This window comes from Hemiscyllium ocellatum, chromosome 23, assembly GCF_020745735.1.
Source record: "Hemiscyllium ocellatum isolate sHemOce1 chromosome 23, sHemOce1.pat.X.cur, whole genome shotgun sequence".
Classification (NCBI taxonomy): Eukaryota; Metazoa; Chordata; class Chondrichthyes; order Orectolobiformes; family Hemiscylliidae; genus Hemiscyllium; species Hemiscyllium ocellatum.
Genome location: NC_083423.1, coordinates 41,365,130 through 41,389,193, shown reverse-complemented (window position 1 = coordinate 41,389,193; position 24,064 = coordinate 41,365,130). Strand labels below are relative to the sequence as shown.

The following is a 24,064-nucleotide window of genomic DNA, read 5'->3' as shown; positions in this document are numbered from 1 at the left end:
CAATAGCAGCAACAACATCTGTTCCTCCAACTACACCTTGTTGCACCAGTACTTCCACAATAGGTGAATGATGGTTTCTATTGGGTAAAATAGCAATGCCTTGGACTTAAATAGAGTCATCTTGAGCTTCCTGACAGTGAAAGTCTGTTCATTTGGAATTGCAAAAACTGAGTAAAGACTTGGTAGGGGACAGAGACTGACATGTCACTTCCTCACCAAATCTCGATAAGAATTATTTCTGAAACAAACAATGAAACAGGAATCTTCCCATATGAGCAGTTTTGAAGTCAGCCTCTGTAGTCTCAACAAATGCAGTGACCTTCAAATAAGTGATGAACTAATGCAATGAAATTTGCACACATGCAATGCCATGGCATCTTAGACTTCACTCTGAACCATTTAATCTGTGTTTTTAATAACCTTCAGTGGAGCTCTGGATTTTCTGCAAATCTTTAGTCGGTGCATAACTGAAAGTATGACTTATGGGTCTCCTAATATTGGTGTCCCCATGTTTCAGTGGAAGGTATTGTTGGGAAAAAAAGCAGGGTTTTTTTTGTCAAAACTTTGCTGAAAATCTCCAGTGATTAAATTCCTGAAAGTATGACCTCTGGATATATTCGGCATGGCGCATCCACATTTGAATGCATTCTGCTATTGAGAAGGAAAGGAATGACTTCTTGTCGAAAACTCAATTTGCTTTAAAACCCACTCTCGTATTTGAAGTGTCATCATATTCTTGGAAAAAAATATATGCTGACAGGTTTACATGCCTCAAATACAGACAATGGCTCAAATATTCCAGTATTACTGTTCTTAAATTAGAAACTCAAGCTTTTCTTTAAGAATGCTTGTTACTTCTGATTATGGAATATATCACGTATTTTAATTTGGAATCATACCATGCTTCATCAGCTCTCGTCACAAATGTCAAGCCTGTTGGTCATCTTTAGTTTTGTTTGTGCATGATCTGGAGGTGCTGTTTCAGGAGGAACAAACAGCCCCAAATCACAATGGAACACACTGACTGGAAGTTCATTTGTTTTCTTTTAGCAGAAACCACTTCAACAACAGTATACACCACGACAGCACCGTCAACGTCCAGCTCCACAACTGGTGAGAGAAGTTTTCATTTATTTAACAGCAAGTATTCGGTGAACACAATCACTTCTCTCAGTATTAGTTCAATTCTTTGCAGAATTGAGATATTTCACCTGTCTCTTTTCTCGTGGTGTATTTGACATTCATATTTATTCATTTCTGTAATATACCTGATGAGAATCCTATCCTCCTTTCATTCTGAAAAAGAATAAATATTCTTTTGGAATTGAATCAAAGTGTTGTGACCTTCCAATTTCCTTCATATTTCAGAACAAACATCCACAACAGTCTCACCAACAACGACTGGCTCAACCACTGGCTCCACAACTGGTGAGTAATGATGAATTCTATTAAGAATTGCAAGGTCTTGGATACAAGCGAAGTTTGGAATCTTGAGTTCTTTTTCAGTCAAATCTATTCCCACAGTCTTCAAGAATCTTATTCAATTCTTCCCTACAAACATTGAGGCTGTTGTGCTCATATTCCACTTTGCGCAAAACATTGTTTTTATTCAAACATACATCTAATGGAGATCGACGCCTGGAATCAAATTGTCTGCACTAAACCCTGAGTTTGCAACATCCAGTGGCAAACTTGTCATTACATTAAATTGATTTTACTTTCCTCACATTTGAGACTTTGCAACTCACATTACATGTGTGTCCTACTGTCGTTGGCGCTTTTGCAAACGGACCCAATGTCTTGACCTACCACAGAAACACTCATTTGCTGGTGAGCTGGGTAATGATGATTTACATAAATTATGACATAGAAGGTTACTTGTGGATTAAGATTTGAACTGTTTTACATATTCTCTCATTATTTGTGCATTCCATGCAGATTGCTGTTAAATCACTCTCATGGGTCTTGATTCCAAACGTGTTTATGAATAGTGATTACATTTTGTTTACTCTAACAGAAACCACAACAACATCAGTGACGACCACTACAGCCAGTTCTACTGCCAGCTCCACAACTGGTGAGTCAGGTCTTTTTACATTAAACATGAGAAAACAATTTGAAGCAAGAACCGACAAAACATCTGAATAGGGAAATTCCTTTGTCATTCCCAGCCCAGGATCCACATTCTGTCTTTAGAAGATGTTGTGCTCAAGACTTTAGTGGAACCTCATGGATTCAATTTAGTCAGATCATCAACTTTTCGATAAAGAAAAGAAAACAATGAGTCTGTTGGCTGATAAGTTAGATTGGACCTTTGCCCATACTCTCCGCTAGAATGACAAATACCACTCCCATTAATTGGAAGATGAGAAGTGTAATATTCCTTGATGCCAAACTGTCTGTATACCTGAACCAAAGTTTCTGAGAGTGATATTCTGTCTGTGCAAAAATATCAGCACACAGTTCAATTTCTCTAACAGTGAGCACAACTCAAAAACAATTCTCTTTCTTCAAATTCCTTTGGCTCATACTAGATGTCTCATCAATGTAATACTTTTAATATTATCTGTTGTCCATCCATTTCAAACACAGAATACATGTCCTTTCCCAGTACTGTCTCATGTGACATTGATTGTATTGAATATTGATTCTTATGTTTCTCCTTCAGAAGAATCAACTACTACAACAGGGACAAGCCCAACATCTGAGACGACTGGCAGCTCCACAGCCGGTGAGTGACATCTGCATTGAATACAATTCACAATTTAGTTCAAGTGGAATGCTTTCTGAATTTCAGCATTCTTACTGAGAATGCTTATTAATGCCATCAGCTTGATATTCGGCACAATATTTTGTGAAGAATCTGAAGTAATCTCAGTCTTTCTCCTAGTTCCGTCACATTCTGTCAGGGGAATGTTGGTACGGAATCGTTTTGAGGTTTTGTGGTTTTGAACATTACTTGTGTTTTTATTCAATAGCAGCAACAACATCTGTTCCTCCAACTACACCTTGTTGCACCAGTACTTCCACAATAGGTGAATGATGGTTTCTATTGGGTAAAATAGCAATGCCTTGGACTTAAATAGAGTCATCTTGAGCTTCCTGACAGTGAAAGTCTGTTCATTTGGAATTGCAAAAACTGAGTAAAGACTTGGTAGGGGACAGAGACTGACATGTCACTTCCTCACCAAATCTCGATAAGAATTATTTCTGAAACAAACAATGAAACAGGAATCTTCCCATATGAGCAGTTTTGAAGTCAGCCTCTGTAGTCTCAACAAATGCAGTGACCTTCAAATAAGTGATGAACTAATGCAATGAAATTTGCACACATGCAATGCCATGGCATCTTAGACTTCACTCTGAACCATTTAATCTGTGTTTTTAATAACCTTCAGTGGAGCTCTGGATTTTCTGCAAATCTTTAGTCGGTGCATAACTGAAAGTATGACTTATTGGTCTCCTAATATTGGTGTCCCCATGTTTCAGTGGAAGGTATTGTTGGGAAAAAAAGCAGGGTTTTTTTTGTCAAAACTTTGCTGAAAATCTCCAGTGATTAAATTCCTGAAAGTATGACCTCTGGATATATTCGGCATGGCGCATCCACATTTGAATGCATTCTGCTATTGAGAAGGAAAGGAATGACTTCTTGTCGAAAACTCAATTTGCTTTAAAACCCACTCTCGTATTTGAAGTGTCATCATATTCTTGGAAAAAAATATATGCTGACAGGTTTACATGCCTCAAATACAGACAATGGCTCAAATATTCCAGTATTACTGTTCTTAAATTAGAAACTCAAGCTTTTCTTTAAGAATGCTTGTTACTTCTGATTATGGAATATATCACGTATTTTAATTTGGAATCATACCATGCTTCATCAGCTCTCGTCACAAATGTCAAGCCTGTTGGTCATCTTTAGTTTTGTTTGTGCATGATCTGGAGGTGCTGTTTCAGGAGGAACAAACAGCCCCAAATCACAATGGAACACACTGACTGGAAGTTCATTTGTTTTCTTTTAGCAGAAACCACTTCAACAACAGTATACACCACGACAGCACCGTCAACGTCCAGCTCCACAACTGGTGAGAGAAGTTTTCATTTATTTAACAGCAAGTATTCGGTGAACACAATCACTTCTCTCAGTATTAGTTCAATTCTTTGCAGAATTGAGATATTTCACCTGTCTCTTTTCTCGTGGTGTATTTGACATTCATATTTATTCATTTCTGTAATATACCTGATGAGAATCCTATCCTCCTTTCATTCTGAAAAAGAATAAATATTCTTTTGGAATTGAATCAAAGTGTTGTGACCTTCCAATTTCCTTCATATTTCAGAACAAACATCCACAACAGTCTCACCAACAACGACTGGCTCAACCACTGGCTCCACAACTGGTGAGTAATGATGAATTCTATTAAGAATTGCAAGGTCTTGCTTACAAGCGAAGTTTGGAATCTTGAGTTCTTTTTCAGTCAAATCTATTCCCACAGTCTTCAAGAATCTTATTCAATTCTTCCCTACAAACACTGAGGCTGTTGTGCTCATATTCCACTTTGCGCAAAACATTGTTTTTATTCAAACATACATCTAATGGAGATCGACGCCTGGAATCAAATTGTCTGCACTAAACCCTGAGTTTGCAACATCCAGTGGCAAACTTGTCATTACATTAAATTGATTTTACTTTCCTCACATTTGAGACTTTGCAACTCACATTACATGTGTGTCCTACTGTCGTTGGCGCTTTTGCAAACGGACCCAATGTCTTGACCTACCACAGAAACACTCATTTGCTGGTGAGCTGGGTAATGATGATTTACATAAATTATGACATAGAAGGTTACTTGTGGATTAAGATTTGAACTGTTTTACATATTCTCTCATTATTTGTGCATTCCATGCAGATTGCTGTTAAATCACTCTCATGGGTCTTGATTCCAAACGTGTTTATGAATAGTGATTACATTTTGTTTACTCTAACAGAAACCACAACAACATCAGTGACGACCACTACAGCCAGTTCTACTGCCAGCTCCACAACTGGTGAGTCATGTCTTTTTACATTAAACATGAGAAAACAATTTGAAGCAAGAACCGACAAAACATCTGAATAGGGAAATTCCTTTGTCATTCCCAGCCCAGGATCCACATTCTGTCTTTAGAAGATGTTGTGCTCAAGACTTTAGTGGAACCTCATGGATTCAATTTAGTCAGATCATCAACTTTTCGATAAAGAAAAGAAAACAATGAGTCTGTTGGCTGATAAGTTAGATTGGACCTTTGCCCGTACTCTCCGCTAGAATGACAAATACCACTCCCATTAATTGGAAGATGAGAAGTGTAATATTCCTTGATGCCAAACTGTCTGTATACCTGAACCAAAGTTTCTGAGAGTGATATTCTGTCTGTGCAAAAATATCAGCACACAGTTCAATTTCTCTAACAGTGAGCACAACTCAAAAACAATTCTCTTTCTTCAAATTCCTTTGGCTCATACTAGATGTCTCATCAATGTAATACTTTTAATATTATCTGTTGTCCATCCATTTCAAACACAGAATACATGTCCTTTCCCAGTACTGTCTCATGTGACATTGATTGTATTGAATATTGATTCTTATGTTTCTCCTTCAGAAGAATCAACTACTACAACAGGGACAAGCCCAACATCTGAGACGACTGGCAGCTCCACAGCCGGTGAGTGACATCTGCATTGAATACAATTCACAAGTTAGTTCAAGTGGAATGCTTTCTGAATTTCAGCATTCTTACTGAGAATGCTTATTAATGCCATCAGCTTGATATTCGGCACGATATTTTGTGAAGAATCTGAAGTAATCTCAGTCTTTCTCCTAGTTTCGTCACATTCTGTCAGGGGAATGTTGGTACGGAATCGTTTTGAGGTTTTGTGGTTTTGAACATTACTTGTGTTTTTATTCAATAGCAGCAACAACATCTGTTCCTCCAACTACACCTTGTTGCACCAGTACTTCCACAATAGGTGAATGATGGTTTCTATTGGGTAAAATAGCAATGCCTTGGACTTAAATAGAGTCATCTTGAGCTTCCTGACAGTGAAAGTCTGTTCATTTGGAATTGCAAAAACTGAGTAAAGACTTGGTAGGGGACAGAGACTGACATGTCACTTCCTCACCAAATCTCGATAAGAATTATTTCTGAAACAAACAATGAAACAGGAATCTTCCCATATGAGCAGTTTTGAAGTCAGCCTCTGTAGTCTCAACAAATGCAGTGACTTTCAAATAAGTGATGAACTAATGCAATGAAATTTGCACACATGCAATGCCATGGCATCTTAGACTTCACTCTGAACCATTTAATCTGTGTTTTTAATAACCTTCAGTGGAGCTCTGGATTTTCTGCAAATCTTTAGTCGGTGCATAACTGAAAGTATGACCTATGGGTCTCCTAATATTGGTGTCCTCATGTTTCAGTGGAAGGTATTGTTGGGAAAAAAAGCAGGGTTTTTTTTGTCAAAACTTTGCTGAAAATCTCCAGTGATTAAATTCCTGAAAGTATGACCTCTGGATATATTCGGCATGGCGCATCCACATTTGAATGCATTCTGCTATTGAGAAGGAAAGGAATGACTTCTTGTCGAAAACTCAATTTGCTTTAAAACCCACTCTCGTATTTGAAGTGTCATCATATTCTTGGAAAAAAATATATGCTGACAGGTTTACATGCCTCAAATACAGACAATGGCTCAAATATTCCAGTATTACTGTTCTTAAATTAGAAACTCAAGCTTTTCTTTAAGAATGCTTGTTACTTCTGATTATGGAATATATCACGTATTTTAATTTGGAATCATACCATGCTTCATCAGCTCTCGTCACAAATGTCAAGCCTGTTGGTCATCTTTAGTTTTGTTTGTGCATGATCTGGAGGTGCTGTTTCAGGAGGAACAAACAGCCCCAAATCACAATGGAACACACTGACTGGAAGTTCATTTGTTTTCTTTTAGCAGAAACCACTTCAACAACAGTATACACCACGACAGCACCGTCAACGTCCAGCTCCACAACTGGTGAGAGAAGTTTTCATTTATTTAACAGCAAGTATTCGGTGAACACAATCACTTCTCTCAGTATTAGTTCAATTCTTTGCAGAATTGAGATATTTCACCTGTCTCTTTTCTCGTGGTGTATTTGACATTCATATTTATTCATTTCTGTAATATACCTGATGAGAATCCTATCCTCCTTTCATTCTGAAAAAGAATAAATATTCGTTTGGAATTGAATCAAAGTGTTGTGACCTTCCAATTTCCTTCATATTTCAGAACAAACATCCACAACAGTCTCACCAACAACGACTGGCTCAACCACTGGCTCCACAACTGGTGAGTAATGATGAATTCTATTAAGAATTGCAAGGTCTTGGATACAAGCGAAGTTTGGAATCTTGAGTTCTTTTTCAGTCAAATCTATTCCCACAGTCTTCAAGAATCTTATTCAATTCTTCCCTACAAACACTGAGGCTGTTGTGCTCATATTCCACTTTGCGCAAAACATTGTTTTTATTCAAACATACATCTAATGGAGATCGACGCCTGGAATCAAATTGTCTGCACTAAACCCTGAGTTTGCAACATCCAGTGGCAAACTTGTCATTACATTAAATTGATTTTACTTTCCTCACATTTGAGACTTTGCAACTCACATTACATGTGTGTCCTACTGTCGTTGGCGCTTTTGCAAACGGACCCAATGTCTTGACCTACCACAGAAACACTCATTTGCTGGTGAGCTGGGTAATGATGATTTACATAAATTATGACATAGAAGGTTACTTGTGGATTAAGATTTGAACTGTTTTACATATTCTCTCATTATTTGTGCATTCCATGCAGATTGCTGTTAAATCACTCTCATGGGTCTTGATTCCAAACGTGTTTATGAATAGTGATTACATTTTGTTTACTCTAACAGAAACCACAACAACATCAGTGACGACCACTACAGCCAGTTCTACTGCCAGCTCCACAACTGGTGAGTCAGGTCTTTTTACATTAAACATGAGAAAACAATTTGAAGCAAGAACCGACAAAACATCTGAATAGGGAAATTCCTTTGTCATTCCCAGCCCAGGATCCACATTCTGTCTTTAGAAGATGTTGTGCTCAAGACTTTAGTGGAACCTCATGGATTCAATTTAGTCAGATCATCAACTTTTCGATAAAGAAAAGAAAACAATGAGTCTGTTGGCTGATAAGTTAGATTGGACCTTTGCCCATACTCTCCGCTAGAATGACAAATACCACTCCCATTAATTGGAAGATGAGAAGTGTAATATTCCTTGATGCCAAACTGTCTGTATACCTGAACCAAAGTTTCTGAGAGTGATATTCTGTCTGTGCAAAAATATCAGCACACAGTTCAATTTCTCTAACAGTGAGCACAACTCAAAAACAATTCTCTTTCTGCAAATTCCTTTGGCTCATACTAGATGTCCCATCAATGTAATACTTTTAATATTATCTGTTGTCCATCCATTTCAAACACAGAATACATGTCCTTTCCCAGTACTGTCTCATGTGACATTGATTGTATTGAATATTGATTCTTATGTTTCTCCTTCAGAAGAATCAACTACTACAACAGGGACAAGCCCAACATCTGAGACGACTGGCAGCTCCACAGCCGGTGAGTGACATCTGCACTGAATACAATTCACAAGATAGTTCAAGTGGAATGCTTTCTGAATTTCAGCATTCTTACTGAGAATGCTTATTAATGCCATCAGCTTGATATTCGGCACAATATTTTGTGAAGAATCTGAAGTAATCTCAGTCTTTCTCCTAGTTCCGTCACATTCTGTCAGGGGAATGTTGGTACGGAATCGTTTTGAGGTTTTGTGGTTTTGAACATTACTTGTGTTTTTATTCAATAGCAGCAACAACATCTGTTCCTCCAACTACACCTTGTTGCACCAGTACTTCCACAATAGGTGAATGATGGTTTCTATTGGGTAAAATAGCAATGCCTTGGACTTAAATAGAGTCATCTTGAGCTTCCTGACAGTGAAAGTCTGTTCATTTGGAATTGCAAAAACTGAGTAAAGACTTGGTAGGGGACAGAGACTGACATGTCACTTCCTCACCAAATCTCGATAAGAATTATTTCTGAAACAAACAATGAAACAGGAATCTTCCCATATGAGCAGTTTTGAAGTCAGCCTCTGTAGCCTCAACAAATGCAGTGACCTTCAAATAAGTGATGAACTAATGCAATGAAATTTGCACACATGCAATGCCATGGCATCTTAGACTTCACTCTGAACCATTTAATCTGTGTTTTTAATAACCTTCAGTGGAGCTCTGGATTTTCTGCAAATCTTTAGTCGGTGCATAACTGAAAGCATGACCTATGGGTCTCCTAATATTGGTGTCCCCATGTTTCAGTGGAAGGTATTGTTGGGAAAAAAAGCAGGGTTTTTTTTGTCAAAACTTTGCTGAAAATCTCCAGTGATTAAATTCCTGAAAGTATGACCTCTGGATATATTCGGCATGGCGCATCCACATTTGAATGCATTCTGCTATTGAGAAGGAAAGGAATGACTTCTTGTCGAAAACTCAATTTGCTTTAAAACCCACTCTCGTATTTGAAGTGTCATCATATTCTTGGAAAAAAATATATGCTGACAGGTTTACATGCCTCAAATACAGACAATGGCTCAAATATTCCAGTATTACTGTTCTTAAATTAGAAACTCAAGCTTTTCTTTAAGAATGCTTGTTACTTCTGATTATGGAATATATCACGTATTTTAATTTGGAATCATACCATGCTTCATCAGCTCTCGTCACAAATGTCAAGCCTGTTGGTCATCTTTAGTTTTGTTTGTGCATGATCTGGAGCTGTTGTTTCAGGAGGAACAAACAGCCCCAAATCACAATGGAACACACTGACTGGAAGTTCATTTGTTTTCTTTTAGCAGAAACCACTTCAACAACAGTATACACCACGACAGCACCGTCAACGTCCAGCTCCACAACTGGTGAGAGAAGCTTTTGTTTATTCAACAGAAACTATTCACCGAACAGTATCACTTCACTCAGTATTAGTTCAACTCTTTGCAGAACTGAGATATTTTACCTGTCTCTTTTCCAGTGTTGTATTTGACATTCATATTTATTATTTTCCACAATGTACTTGGCATAAATCTTTTCCTTGTATATTGCTGAAAAACATGGAATTGAAGTAAAGTGTTGTGACCTTCAAATTTCCCTCATATTTCAGAAAAACTCTCCACAACAGTCTCACCAACAACTACTGGCTCAACCACTGGCTCCACAACTGGTGAGTAATGATGAATTCTATTAAGAATTTCAAGGCGGATATAAGTGAATTGATGGATTTTTTCACACTTTTCATGTAAAGTCTGTTCTCATCATCTTCCAGAATCTTATTCTATTCCTACAAGAGGAGATTATTTTGAACATCAAAATCTATGCCTGGAATCAAATTGCCTGCACCAAACTTTGATATTGTTTACCATTGCACATTATGTTAAATTCTTTCTCCTCACCTCACATTTGCCACATTGCTACTCACATTACATCTGTGTCATACTGTCCTGGATGCTTTTGCAAGCAAAACACTATCTTGATCTATGACAGGAACAGTTATTTGATGGAGAGCTGGAGAATGATGCTTTATGCAAATTATGATACAGTGTCATAGAGTCATCGAAACGTACAGCATGGAAATAAACCCTTCAGTCCAACTTGTCCATGCCAACCAGATTTCCCAACCTACCCTCATCCCATCTGCTATCACCTGGGCCATATCCCTCCAAATCTTTCCTGTTCATATACCTATCCAAGTTCCTTCTAAATGTTGCAATTGTACTAGCCTCCACCACTTCCTCTCGCAGCTCATTCAATACACATTCCACTCTCTGCATGAAAAAGGTTGTCCCTTAGGTCTCTTGTATATCTTTCCCCTCTCACCCTTAACCTATGCCCTCCAGTTCTGGACTCCCCCACCCCAGGGAAGAGACTTTGTTTATTTATCCCATCCATGCCCCTCATGGATTTATAAACTTCTTTAAGTTCACCCTCTCAGCCTCCAACACTCAACCTCTCCCTGTAGCTGAAGTTCTCCAACCCTGGCAACATCCTTGTAAATCTTTTCTGAACTCTTTCAAGTTTCACAACATCCTTCCAATAGGAAGGAGACCAGAATTGCATACAATATTCCAAAAGTAGCCTAATCAATGTCCTGTACAGCCGCAACATGACCTCCCAACTCCTGTACTCAATTATCTGACCAACAAAGGAAAGCATACCAAACACCTTCTTCACTAGCCTATCTACCTGCGACTCCACTTTCAAGTAGCTATGAACCTGCACTCCAAGGTATCTTTGTTCAGCAACAAACTCCAGGACCTTACCATTAAGTGTATAAGTCCTGCTAAGATTTGCTTTCCCAAAATGCAGCACCTCACATTTATCTAAATTAAACTCCATCTGCCATCCTTCAGTTCACTGGCCCATCTGATCAAGATCGTTTTGCAACATGAGGTAACCTCCTTCGCTGCCCATTACACCTACAATTTTGGTGTCATCTGCAAACTTACTAACTATACCTCTTATGCTCACATCCAAATCATTTAGATAAATGATGAAAAGTAGTGGACCCAGCACCGATCCTTGTGGCACTCCACTGGTCACAGGCCTCCAGTCTGAAAAACAACCCTCCACCACCACCCTCTGTCTTCTACCTTTGAGCCCATTCTGTATCAAAATGGCTAGTTCTCCCTGTATTCCATGAGCTCTAATCTTGCTAAGCAGTCTCCCATGGGGAACCTTGTCTAACACCTTTCTGAAGTCCATATAGATCATGTCCACCATTCTGCCCTCCTCAATCCTCTTTGTTACTTCTTCAAAAAACTCAATCAAGTTTGTGAGACACATTTGCCACGTACAAAGCCATTGTTGACTATCCCTAATCAGTTCTTGCCTTTCCAAATACATGTACATCCTGTCCCTCAGGATTCCCTCCAACAATTTGCCCACTGGTCTATAGTTGCCTGACTTGTCCTTACCACCCTTCTTAGTGGCACCATGTTAGCCAATCTCCAGTCTTCCTGCACTTCACCTGTACCAGGGTACTTACTGATTGGGCATCTGTGGAATAAGGTTTAAAGTATTTTACACATTCTGTCAAAATTTGTACACTCCCTCCTGATGCAGCTGAATCTCTCTTATTCGTCTTTATTCTGTTTATCTGTATAGATTGTGATTACATTTCCTTTTCCTCAACAGAAACCACAACGACATCAGAGACGACCACCACAACCAGTTCTACTGCCAGCTCCACAACTGGTGAGTGAGGACATCTTGTATTAATCACGAGCAATAATTTTCAACAATAACTCAATGAGTTCCTGGTCCAGTAAATTATTTTTTCAAGGTTAATTCTTGAGTTGCCTTCTCACTTATGAAAGTTGTAGGATCTGAACTCCTCACAGAACTTATGCAATGAATCTAACCATAGAGAAAGGACCACACTATGTCTGAGTTTTTTCTGGCTCTTGCATGAGAATGTTCCTTACATCTTTGTGGATCCAGCAACTCTTACAATTCTGACACCCTTTCTTGCAATTCTGTTATCTGCTTTGTCATTATCCCTCATTTTGCACTGCCTGCCTGCTTCAAGATTTTACATGTACTCTTGAGAAGTTTTGCACAATAATTCATTCCTTTGATCATAAAAAACATCTCCAATGTTTCATTTTAACAAGTAACTTTTATGTTTTAATTTTATTCATTTTTCCACCAGAATGGTTAATAAACTTGATAATGGATAGACAAAAACATTATTTTGGAATTGTGTCCCAAGCTTCTGATTCCAAATGTCGACTATGTGTTCTTGTTGCAACTGTATATTTGAATTCAAGAGCCATGGCCATTCTCACAGATCGCCTGTCTGCTTTACTTTGAATTGCCATTTGACGTATTTCCCAAATTAATACGCATGGAATTATTCTCCCCTGAACAGAACGCATCTCCAAAGAATACCTTGACTCTTGGGAAGTGTCAATAGATGAGAGACTGCATGATCAGCCATAGACTAATTCAGAGTTAAATCCAATTTGTTCACTGCGTTCGGGACTGAATCTCCATTAATCCTTCAATGCACCCTCTGCATTCTGACTGTCAGAAGGGTGTGCTAGCATAAACAGTGACTTGTATCAGTGTTTCAATCTTTCACAATGGCACTCTATTCACAGAGATTTAGTGAAATATGCATGTCAATTGCTCAAATTGTAATCTGGCTGAATACTTTCTGTTCGAGAAGTAGTGTGTATGATTTTTAATTATTGTTACACATTCTCTGGTCTGTTGTACATTCCCTGTTGAACGCTGTTTAAATTGTTTCAGTACGGTGGTGGGCAAGTTGTTGGAGGGAATCCTGAGGGACAGGATGTACATGTATTTGGAAAGACAAGGACTGATCCGGGATAGTCAACATGGCTTTGTGCGTGGGAAATCATGTCTCACAAACTTGATTGAGAATTTTGAAGAAGTAACAAAGAAGATTGATGAGGGCAGAGCAGTAGATGTGATCTATATGGTCTTCTGTAAGGCGTTCGACAAGGTTCCTCATGGAGACTGATTAACAAGGTTAGGTCTTACGGAATACAGAGAAAACTAGCCATTTGGATACAGAACTGGCTCAAAGGTAGAAGACAGAAGATGGTGGTGGAGGGTTGTTTTTCAGACTGGAGGCCTGTGACCAGTGGAGTGCCACAAGGATCAGTGCTGGGTCCTGTACTTTTTGTCATTTTCATAAATGATTTGGATATGAGCATAAGAGGTACAGTTAGTAAGTTTGCAGATGACACCAAAATTAGAGGTGTAGTGGACAGCGAAGAGGGTTACCTCAGATTACAACACAATCTTGACCAGATGGGCCAATGGGCTGCGAAGTGTCAGATAGAGTTTAATTCAGATAAATGCAAGCTGCTGCATTTTGGGAAAGCAAATCTTAACAGGACTTATACACTTCAATGGTAAAGTCCTGGGAAGTGTTGCTGAACAAAGAGACCTTGGAGTGCAGGTTCATAGCTCCTTGAAAGTGGAGTCGCAGGTAGATAGGATAGTGAAGAAGGCGTTTGGTATGCTTTCCTTTGTTGGTCAGAGTATTGAGTACAGGAATTAGGAGGTCATGTGCTGCTATACATAACATTGGTTAGGCCACTGTTGGAATATTGCATGCAATTCTGGTCTCCTTCCTATCGGAAAAAAGTTGTGAAACTTGAAAGAGTTCAGAAAAGATTTACAAGGATGTTGCCAGTGTTGGAGGATTTGAGCTCTCGGGAGAGGCTGAACATGCTGGAGCTGTTTTCCCTGGAGCATCGGAGGCTAAGGGGTAACCTTATAGAGGTTTACAAAATTATGAGGGGCATGGATAGGGTAAATGGGCAAAGTCTTTTCCCTGGGATCGGGGAGTCCAGAACTAGAGGGCATAGTTTTAGGGTGAGAGGGGAAAGACCTAAGGGGCAACTTTTTCATACAGTGGGTGGTGCATGTATGGAATGAGCTGCCAGAGGAAGTGTTGGAGGCTGGTACAATTGCAACATTTAAGAGGCATTTGGATGCGTATATGAATAGGAAGGGTTTGAAGGGATATGGGCTGGGTGCTGGCAGGTGGGACTAGATTGGGTTGGGATATCTGGTCAGCATGGACAGGTTGGACTGAAGGGTCTGTGTCCATGCTGTACATCTCTATGACTCTATGACTCTACAGTTCTGATTCAAGCTTTGTGTATTGATAGTCATGACATCTGTTTGTCTTCTCAAGGAACAACTACAACAACAGAAACCACAACCACACCTAGTACTACTGCCAGTTCAACAACTGGTGAGTGAGGACTTCTTTCATTAAATATGAGCAATGATTTTCATTAAGAATTCAATGAGCTTCTAGTCAGGGAAATTCCTTTGTCAGTCCTCGTTCTCCATTGCATTCTCATTTAAGAAAACGTTACAATCTGTTCTGTCTCCAATCAATTGTACAATAACTTCAGTCAAATTATAAAATAGCCCACAGGAAAAGGAGTCTGTTGTGTTGACTGTTAATTGAAATGATGATTGAATTCATTGTCTGCAACATTTTGCTTTGAGCATTTAAATACAAAGTTATTACATTTCCCCCAACTTGTATGAATCCTTGGGATTTAGACATTCTGTCACTTCTTTTACGTTTCTGGTAATAATCAATCCCATCACTGACGTGCACTCCTACCTTCTCCTTGAACTTTGATTTTCTAATTTTCAAAACCTATTTCACCCACTATTTAGTGAAATCTCTACGTACAGTCCTAGTTATATGAACCCCCAGACCAAGCATGACTCAGGTGGAATAGTACGGGTGTCAAAGCCCCATGAATTTGAACACACTTCTCCCATGCCAATCCTGAAGCCACACATTTACCTCTTTCATTTTATTGACCTTTTGCCAATTTTTTCATCGCGAAGGTAGTAGTGCAGAGATTATTACCATTTTCATTCTGATTTCAAATTTCACTTTAGCTCCTCTTCATCCCCAGCAGAACCGATTTCTCATTCTACCCTAATCTGAGGTAGCCAAGTGAACCATGACATCTGGATCCTTCCTCTTCCACACTTGTCCATATTAAGAGCAGATATGATACCATGAACCCTGCCACCAGGTTGGCAGGACACCCTTCAGACCCGAGAGCCCAGTGTCTATGCTGCGAGCAAAGCAATTGCGACTACATTTCCCTTTTCTCTCCATCCTGTGATCAGTTGCTCATTTTCCATGCAGTCCTTGCTCTTTCCCACATGGGGACCAGAAACGTCTACGTGCTGGACAAATCCCAAACCTTAACAGCCCTTAAGAATGGCACAGTATTCTGGTCTGAATCTCAGTGTCTGGAGTGTGTTTTAGCTTAAATAATGAATAAAGGCAATGAGTCAATGCTCACAGTCACACGGTATTCATGGAGCACTGGTGAAATGTGCAAGTGGATTACACAAATTATGATTTGATTAGATTAGATTCACAACAGTGTGGAAACAGGCCCTTCAGCCCAACAAGTCCACACCGACCCTCCAAAGAGTAACCCACCCAGACCCATCTCCCTCTGACTAATGCACCTAACATTATGGGCAATTGTAACATGGCCAATTCACCTACCCTGCACATCTTTGGACTGTGGGAGGAAACCAGAGCACCTGAAGGAAGCCTATGCAGATACGGGGAGAATGTGCAAACTCCACATAGAGAGTCACCCGAAGCTGGAATTGAACCTGGGACAATGGTGCTGTGAGGCAGCCGTGCTAACCACTGAGCCACTGTGCCACCCCAATCTGGCAGGATACTTTCTAATCATGCACTGCGGACATCGATTTATTTTTCTTTATAAATTCTCTGATTCTTTGCATATTCTGTGTTGAGTGCTGTCAAAACTATTTCAGTACTGTCATGATTCAAGTTTTGTGTATTCACCGTCTTGATATTTGTTTGTCTTTTGAAGAAACAACTACAACAACAGAGACTACCATCACACCAAGTACTACTGCTAGTTCCACACCTGGTGAGTGACATTTTCTATCATTAAACATGATCAACGATTTTCAACAGAATTCAATGCACTCCTCGACAGGGAAATTTCTTTGTCAGTCTTAGTTCTCAGGTTGCATTCTCACTGAGGAAAACGTGGATCAGGTCCTCCTCCCGAACCTATGCAATAAGTCTAGCCACATAGAAAAACAACACTGTGTCTGAGTTATTGATGGCTCTTCTTTGAGAGGTTAACTTCAGTTTTTTGCCGAATCTAGCTATTCCATAAATGATAACATTTTTCGCAAATCTGTTACGCGGTTGTTTATCATGGCTTATTTTGAATTGCCTGTTTAGAGAACTCACACTCACTAATTTGATGTTTGCAAATTCATTCCCTCCTTTATTAATGTGCGGAAGTTCTCAGTAGTGCTAGGAACCAAATTCAGTATAATTTTATCCCTTGTGGCACCAATGTGGGCAATAAGGTTGGGAAAATGATTAATGTCTAATGGCCTGAAACATTATTTTAAAATTGATTCAAAAACTTCTGATCACAGATGTTGGGTTTCTATTATCTAACCAACATTGTATCCATGTTGCAACTGTACACTTTAGTTCATGAGCCAGACCCATTCCTCAAACTCTGTTTTGTGCTTGCTTCTTATGGCTTGTTTTTCAATTGTCAATTCAGAGAAAAAATATTTTCCAATTTACCATTCATAACAACATCCTGACCTAGCGTAGTGAACAAAATATATTTTGAAATGTTATCAGATTTGAGAATTAAATTGAACGCAATATTATCCCAAGCAGCACTAATGTGGGTAGTATTGGTGATACCGATGATTGCATTCTGCACTTAATATCACGATTCTTGGAAAATGTCAGTAGACGAGAGACCAGATGATCAGCCATTGACTAATTCAGAGTAAAATATGAGTTGTTGAAGATAGCATTGTGTACAGGACTGAATTTCCACTCTCCCTTTAATGCACCTTCTGAACTTGAAATTTCAGAACACTGCACTAGCATAAATGGTGATTTGACTCAGTATCTCAATCTTTCGCAATAACATTCTATTCACAGAGACCTGGTGAAATATGCATATCAATCACACAAATTATGATCTGGCAGAATATTTTCCATTTGGGAAGTTGCAGCATATTTTAAAATTACTGTTACATATTCTATGGTCCTTTGTATATGGTCCCTGATGAATGTTGTTAAAGTTACTTCAGGACGGTCCTAATTCAAGCTTCGTGCATTGATTGTGATGACATCTGTTGATCTTCTCAAGAAACCACCACACCAAATACTACTGCCAGTTCAACAATTGGCAAATGAGGACTTCTTTCATTAAAAATAACAATGATTTTCAACATGAATTCGATGAGCTCCTAGTGAGTGAAATCCTTTTGTCAGTCTTAGTTCTCCAGTTGCATTCTCACTTCTGAAAATGTTATGATCGGTTCCGCTTCCAGATCCTGAGCAATAAATCTAACCAAACAGAAAGGACAACACTATGTCTAAATTGTTGGTGGCTCTTGTTTGAGAGATTAACTACAGTTTTTGCAGAGTCTGGCTATTCCATGCATGAGAACCTTTGCCACAAGTCTTTATGCAGTTGATTATTTTGCCTTATTTTGAATTGCCTGCTTAGAGCTTACATATTCACTAATTTGATGCTTGCAAAATCATTTCATCCATTCATAGTGAACAGAAGATATCTCCAAGTGATTGACAGAGGAAATAAGTTAGTCTAATTTTATCCCTCGTGGCACAGAGTGGTCAACAAGGTTGTGAAACTGATTAATATTGAATGGTCTGGATGATTAGTTTAGAATTAATTCAAAAACATCTGATTCCAGATGTCGGGCTTCTACTGTATAACCAACATAGTGTCCGTGTTACAATTATACTTTTGAGTACATGAGCCACAGCATTTTCTCACAAGTCTGTTGTGTGCTTATTTCTGATGCCTTATTTTGATTTGCCAATTTACACAGATCATGTTTCCCAAGTTAATGTTAGCAAAACCATTCTTTTATAAAATACTCAACAGTAACATATCTCCAAAAATAGTTAGATCGTGGAACTAAATTGAACATATCATCATTGCATGTGGCACAAATTTGTTTAATGTAGGTGGTAATTAGGATTGTAGTTTACACTTAATATTTTGGTTCTTGGAAAATATTAGTAGATGGAAGATCAGTGATTAACCATTGAATAACTTAGAGTAAAATCTCATTTGTTGTGGATGGCATTGTGTTCAGGACTGAATTTGCATTAATTCTTCAATGCACTCTCGAAATGTCAGTAGAGCATGCTACCATAAATGGTTGAGTTGTATCAGTGTCCCAATCTTTCACTCTGGCACTCATTTCATGGAGAAATGTGCAAATCGATTGCACACATCATGATCTGGCAGGATTCTTTATATTGAGCACTGTGTCCATAGTTTTGAATTATTGTTACACTTTGCCTGTGATCATTTGTGTATACCCAGTTGACTGCTGCTAAATTTCTTTCAGTACTATCCCGTTTCAAATTTTGTACATTAATTGTCATGACATTTGTTTTGTTCTGAAGAACCTACAAGAACAACAGCGACCTCTACCAGATCAAGTACTACTGCCAGTTCCACAACTGGTGAGTAAGATCTTCTATCATTAAACATGGGCAATGATTTTAAATAAGAATGAAATGTGATGTTAGGGGTAATTTCTTTGTCAATCTTTGAGTTGCATTTTCATTTAAAATGAAGTTGGGATTAGTCCTTGTTTGGAGCCTTGTACATTAAATTTATTGACATCCTGCTGTGAATGAACAACACTGTGTCTGAGGCGTTGATTATTTGTTCAGCATTTTCTTCACATCTTTGTCTGCAATTAATGGGTATCTGTGGTTAACGACCTTCCTCACCACATCCCTTTGCGATGTGCTTGTTTATTATTCCTCATCTTGAATTGTCAATTTCAAGAGCTCACATTTCACAGTTGATGGTTTCAATATCAATGATGCTGAAAACATTGACGGACTTGTCTGTATCTCTGCAAATGAAACAGTTGATACTAATTTTCCAGTGAAAGTGGAAGCTTGTAAAATATTAGGAAAGGTGTGAGTAACAAGGAGAGAAGCACTAAAGAGGCTCACTTCCACACCTTGATAATTTGAACTGGATAATTTGAATCCTGGGCTGTTGAAGGAAGCTAGTGAGGAAATAGTGCACGCTGTGAGGATCATTATCCAATCCTCACTCAATCAAGGCAAGGACCAGAGGATTGTATATTTGCAATGTGTAACATTACTCAATAAAGTTGAAGGGGCAAGGACAAATAAAAAGGCTGATTAGTCTGACTGATTACTGGTTGATTGTTACTTTGAGACCAATGGATTACTCCAAAGCTAGCATAGTTGTGTTAAGGGAATGACATGTCTTACTAACCTGAGTTTTTTTTATCAGAATTAACAAGGAAGATTGAGGAAGTTAGTGCACTGAATTTTTCATATGTAGATTTTAGTGAGGCATTTGACAAGATTCGACTTGGCAGACTGTTTAAAGGAAGTTAAAGACCATGGGATAATGGCCAGTTGGAAGCATTATTGGATCAGTGATATCAAATAAAGGGTAGTATTTGATGGATGATTTTACATATGGCTAGCAATTTCCAATTATCTTGTACAGGGCTCATTGTTGGAGCCCTTGTAATTTGTGATTAATATCAATGATGTGGATATGAATGTGAAAGGTTTAACCAGGTACCGTATATACTCGAGTAATAGTCAAAATCTTTTGACTAATTTTTAAGGCTAAATTTATGGGGTTGACTATTATATGGATATTACTTTTGACAGGCTGAAATTCATGCCCATCAAAATTCATGCCATATCATTAGCAGAAGCCCAACTGATTGCTAAATGAATAAAGAACAAGAAACAATGAAATATGGTAATTCGGAAAACCTGGAGCGGAGCTCAATAGCCAGTGGACTGGAAGATGGGGAGCAGAGCAGAACAACTGGCAGATTGGAAAGCTGGAGCAGGGCATGTCTGTCAGCACACTGACTCACAAATGTTAATCTGTTATCTGTGAAAAACTCGGGTCGGCTTTTACGTGAGATACATGGAATGTTCCAGGTTATTTGGCCAAAGATAGGGGTTCGACTTTTACATGAGATCAATTATTACTGGAGTATATATGGTCATTTGTGGGTGTTGCAAATATTGACCAAATATTGACCAGACTTTGAAGAGGATGGCTGTTGACAGCAGAAAGATATCAATGGTTCGTTGGATGGTAAACATGACAAATAGAATTCAATCATGAGAAGTTTATGGTAATATATTTGAGAAGAAAAAAATAAAACATCAAAGAGGAAGGTATTAAGCTGGGTAAACCAGGTGAGACATTTTGAAGTGCATGCACATAGCTCCCTGAAATTTTCAACATACATGGAAAAGGTAGTAACAAAAGTAGATGGGATGCTGGCCTATCTTAGGCAAGGTTTTGAGTACAACAGCAAGGATGTAACCCTGACTCTATTTCAGACACTAGTTATGTCATAGCTGGAATATTACAATATTACATGTACTTCTGGTCACCACATTACAGGATGGGCACAAAAGCTCTCAGAAGAATACAGAGGATATTTGAAAACTGTTAGTAAGAATAAAGATTGGAATGTTTAGCATTGTTTTTCTTAAACCAGAGGATGCTGAGAAGTAACTCAGTTGAAATGTACAAAATAATGTGGGACTGAACTAGAGTGGACATCTGTTTCCCCTAATGCAGAGATCATTTACCAAGGAACACAGATGTAAAATGCTTTATTGAAGGATTAGATGAGAAATGAGAAAAATCTTTTCACCCAGACAGTGCTGGGTGTTTGGAATTCACTAACCAGTTTGGTGGTTGATGTGGAAACCCTCAACTCATTTCAAATAAACATCAGTCTACACCTGATTGCCTTACAGGCAAGTCACTGGCCCAGGTTCAGTTAAGTGGGATCAGAATGGGCAGTTAATTTATTGAACTTGCAGAATGGCTGAACTGAACTGTAACTTTTCCATGGTTCTGTGGTTCTATTTCCATCTATGAAGTATTTGACTTCTATGTTTTGAGTGTGTTTGAATTTCAGACAAAATTATTTTCATAAATTTACAAGATGGAAGTCTTACTTACTTAATTTGAAAGTCCATAAGAATTTTTTAAAATTGTCCCAAAGTCTTGTGATTTAACCACCACAGTGTCATCAACAATTATTGGCTCAACAACTGGCCCCACAACTAGTGAATGATGATTATTTTAATGATAAATTACAAGGCCTTGAGTTCAAGTAAATTGATGGAGGCTTCAGCTCCTGATCAGTGATAGTCTGTTCCTTTTTTTTCTGGACATCATTTTATTCCAACCAGACAGTTTTTATTGGCATAAATGTAAAACAAGTGTATTTTGCCTTGTATTGGATCACTTGTATTGGTGGCACAGTGGTTAGCACTACTGCCTCATAGAACCAGGGACTCGGGTTTAATTTCAGCCTTAAGTAACTGTCTGTGTGGAGTTCTCCACATGTTTGTGTGGGTTTACTCCGGGTGCTCCAGTTTCCTCCAACAAATCAAAGATGTGCAAGTCAGGAGAATTGGCCATGCTAAATTGCCCAAAGTGTTAGGGGTAAGTATAGGATAGGGGAATGGGTCTGGGTGGGTTACTCTTCGGAGGGTCAGTGTGGACTTGTTGGGCTGAAGGGTCTGTTCCCACACTGTAGGGAAATCTAATCTAATTTAGAGTTTACATTTGTCTCTTAAACTGGTCTAAAAATCAATCCCTCCTGTCTTTGGAAACAGAACATATCTCAAGAGGGTTATTAAATCATGCAACTAAATTAAGTTTGGGTGTAACTCCTCAACACTAACATGGTTGGTGAAGAAGAATATCATGACTGAATTTTGCAATACATGTCTTAAAGGATGGGAAATTTCTCCCATGGTAGCTATTGAATAACTTACAGGTATATCTATTATTGAATCTCTGTTAACATTTTAATGCACCCACCGACCTCTAAGTGTGAAAAGAGTGTGAAACCATAAATGGCATCTGAAATCAGTATATCAATTTTTCACCATGACAGTCATTTCAAGGAGAGATGATCAAAAGATGCAGACATATTACATAATCTGGCATTCTGATGATCTGGCGTGATATTTTCTGATTAGGCATCAGTAGGAATAGATTTTAAACATTCTCTTTCATTTGTGTACTGTTTTCCCTATAGAATGCAGTTGAAACTCTTTCAGTACTGTTTTGATTCAAGCTGTGTGCATTGATTGTATTTTTCCTTCTGAATTTGTTTTGCTGCTGAAGGAACAACCATAATAACAGAGATGACCACCAGAATTAGTTCTACTGCTAGCTCCACAGCTGGTGACTGATATCATCCTTCATTAAAACTGAGTAATTATTAAGCAAAGATTCAATGAGGTCTGGATGAGGGAAATTCCTTTGTGAATTTAGTTCATGAGTCACATTCTCACTTAAGAAAACATTAGGACCAGGTCCCCCTCCAAATGCTTCTAGTCGCATCTTATAGAGTTCAACAGAGAAATGACAACACTGGAACTGAGCTGCTGGATGTTGGATGAGTGGTTAATTCCAAACTTTTGAGTGTTCTCTCTGATGGACTTAAAAATGTTCATCAAATTATTTTGAAGATGAGTAGATTGTTCTCCCAAATGCAGAACAAAGTTTCACAGCATCACAGAAATGTTAGGGAACAGAATGAGGCTGTTCAGCACTCCATGAGTACAGGGTCTTTCCAAGTGAACATCATGATTTGGTGACATGTACCTGGCCCTTTCCTATGATTTTGCACTTTATTTTTGTTTAAATAATCATTTGACATCCTCTTGAAAACATAAAGAATCATGCACTCATAGAGATGTACAGCATGGAAACAGACCCTTCGGTCCAACCCGTCCAAGCTGAACAGATATCCCAACCCAATCTAGTCCCACCTGCCAGCACCCGACCCATATCCCTCCAAACCCTTCCTATTCATTTAACCATCCAAATGCCTCTTAAATGTTGCAATTGTACCAACCTCCACCACATTCTCTGGCAGCTCATTCCATGCACGTACCACCCTCTGCATGAAAAGTTGCCCCTTAGGTCTCTTTTATATCATTCCCTTCTCACCCTAAACCTATGTCCTCTAGTTCTGGACTCCCTGACCCCAGGGAAAAGACTTTGCCTATTTATCCTATCCATGCCCCTCATAATTTTGTAAACCTATCCAAGGTCTCCACTCAGCCTCCAAGACACCAAGGAAAACAGCCCCAGCCTGTCCAACCTCTCCCTATAGTTCAAATCCTACAACCCTGGCAACATCCTTGTAAATCATTTCTGAACTCTTTCAAGTTTCACAACTTTTTTCCAATAGGAAGGAGACCAGAATTGCATGCAATATTCCAACAATGGCCTAACCAACGTCCTG

General features: G+C 38.7%; 1 protein-coding gene across 1 annotated transcript in view; it reads left to right on the top strand.

Moving 5' to 3' along the window:
• Positions 1-24,064, top strand: part of LOC132826613 (mucin-19-like) — a 93,017-nt gene that overhangs the window by 45,804 nt on the left and 23,149 nt on the right. The window contains exons 51-68 of the mRNA XM_060842568.1: positions 1,051-1,113; positions 1,369-1,428; positions 2,018-2,077; positions 2,669-2,731; positions 4,023-4,085; positions 4,341-4,400; positions 4,990-5,049; positions 5,641-5,703; positions 6,995-7,057; positions 7,313-7,372; positions 7,962-8,021; positions 8,613-8,675; positions 9,967-10,029; positions 10,272-10,331; positions 12,302-12,361; positions 14,844-14,903; positions 16,543-16,602; positions 19,164-19,223. Coding sequence (XP_060698551.1) covers positions 1,051-1,113; positions 1,369-1,428; positions 2,018-2,077; positions 2,669-2,731; positions 4,023-4,085; positions 4,341-4,400; positions 4,990-5,049; positions 5,641-5,703; positions 6,995-7,057; positions 7,313-7,372; positions 7,962-8,021; positions 8,613-8,675; positions 9,967-10,029; positions 10,272-10,331; positions 12,302-12,361; positions 14,844-14,903; positions 16,543-16,602; positions 19,164-19,223 — 1,101 coding nt within the window. The remainder of the gene's footprint in view (positions 1-1,050; positions 1,114-1,368; positions 1,429-2,017; positions 2,078-2,668; positions 2,732-4,022; positions 4,086-4,340; positions 4,401-4,989; positions 5,050-5,640; positions 5,704-6,994; positions 7,058-7,312; positions 7,373-7,961; positions 8,022-8,612; positions 8,676-9,966; positions 10,030-10,271; positions 10,332-12,301; positions 12,362-14,843; positions 14,904-16,542; positions 16,603-19,163; positions 19,224-24,064) is intronic.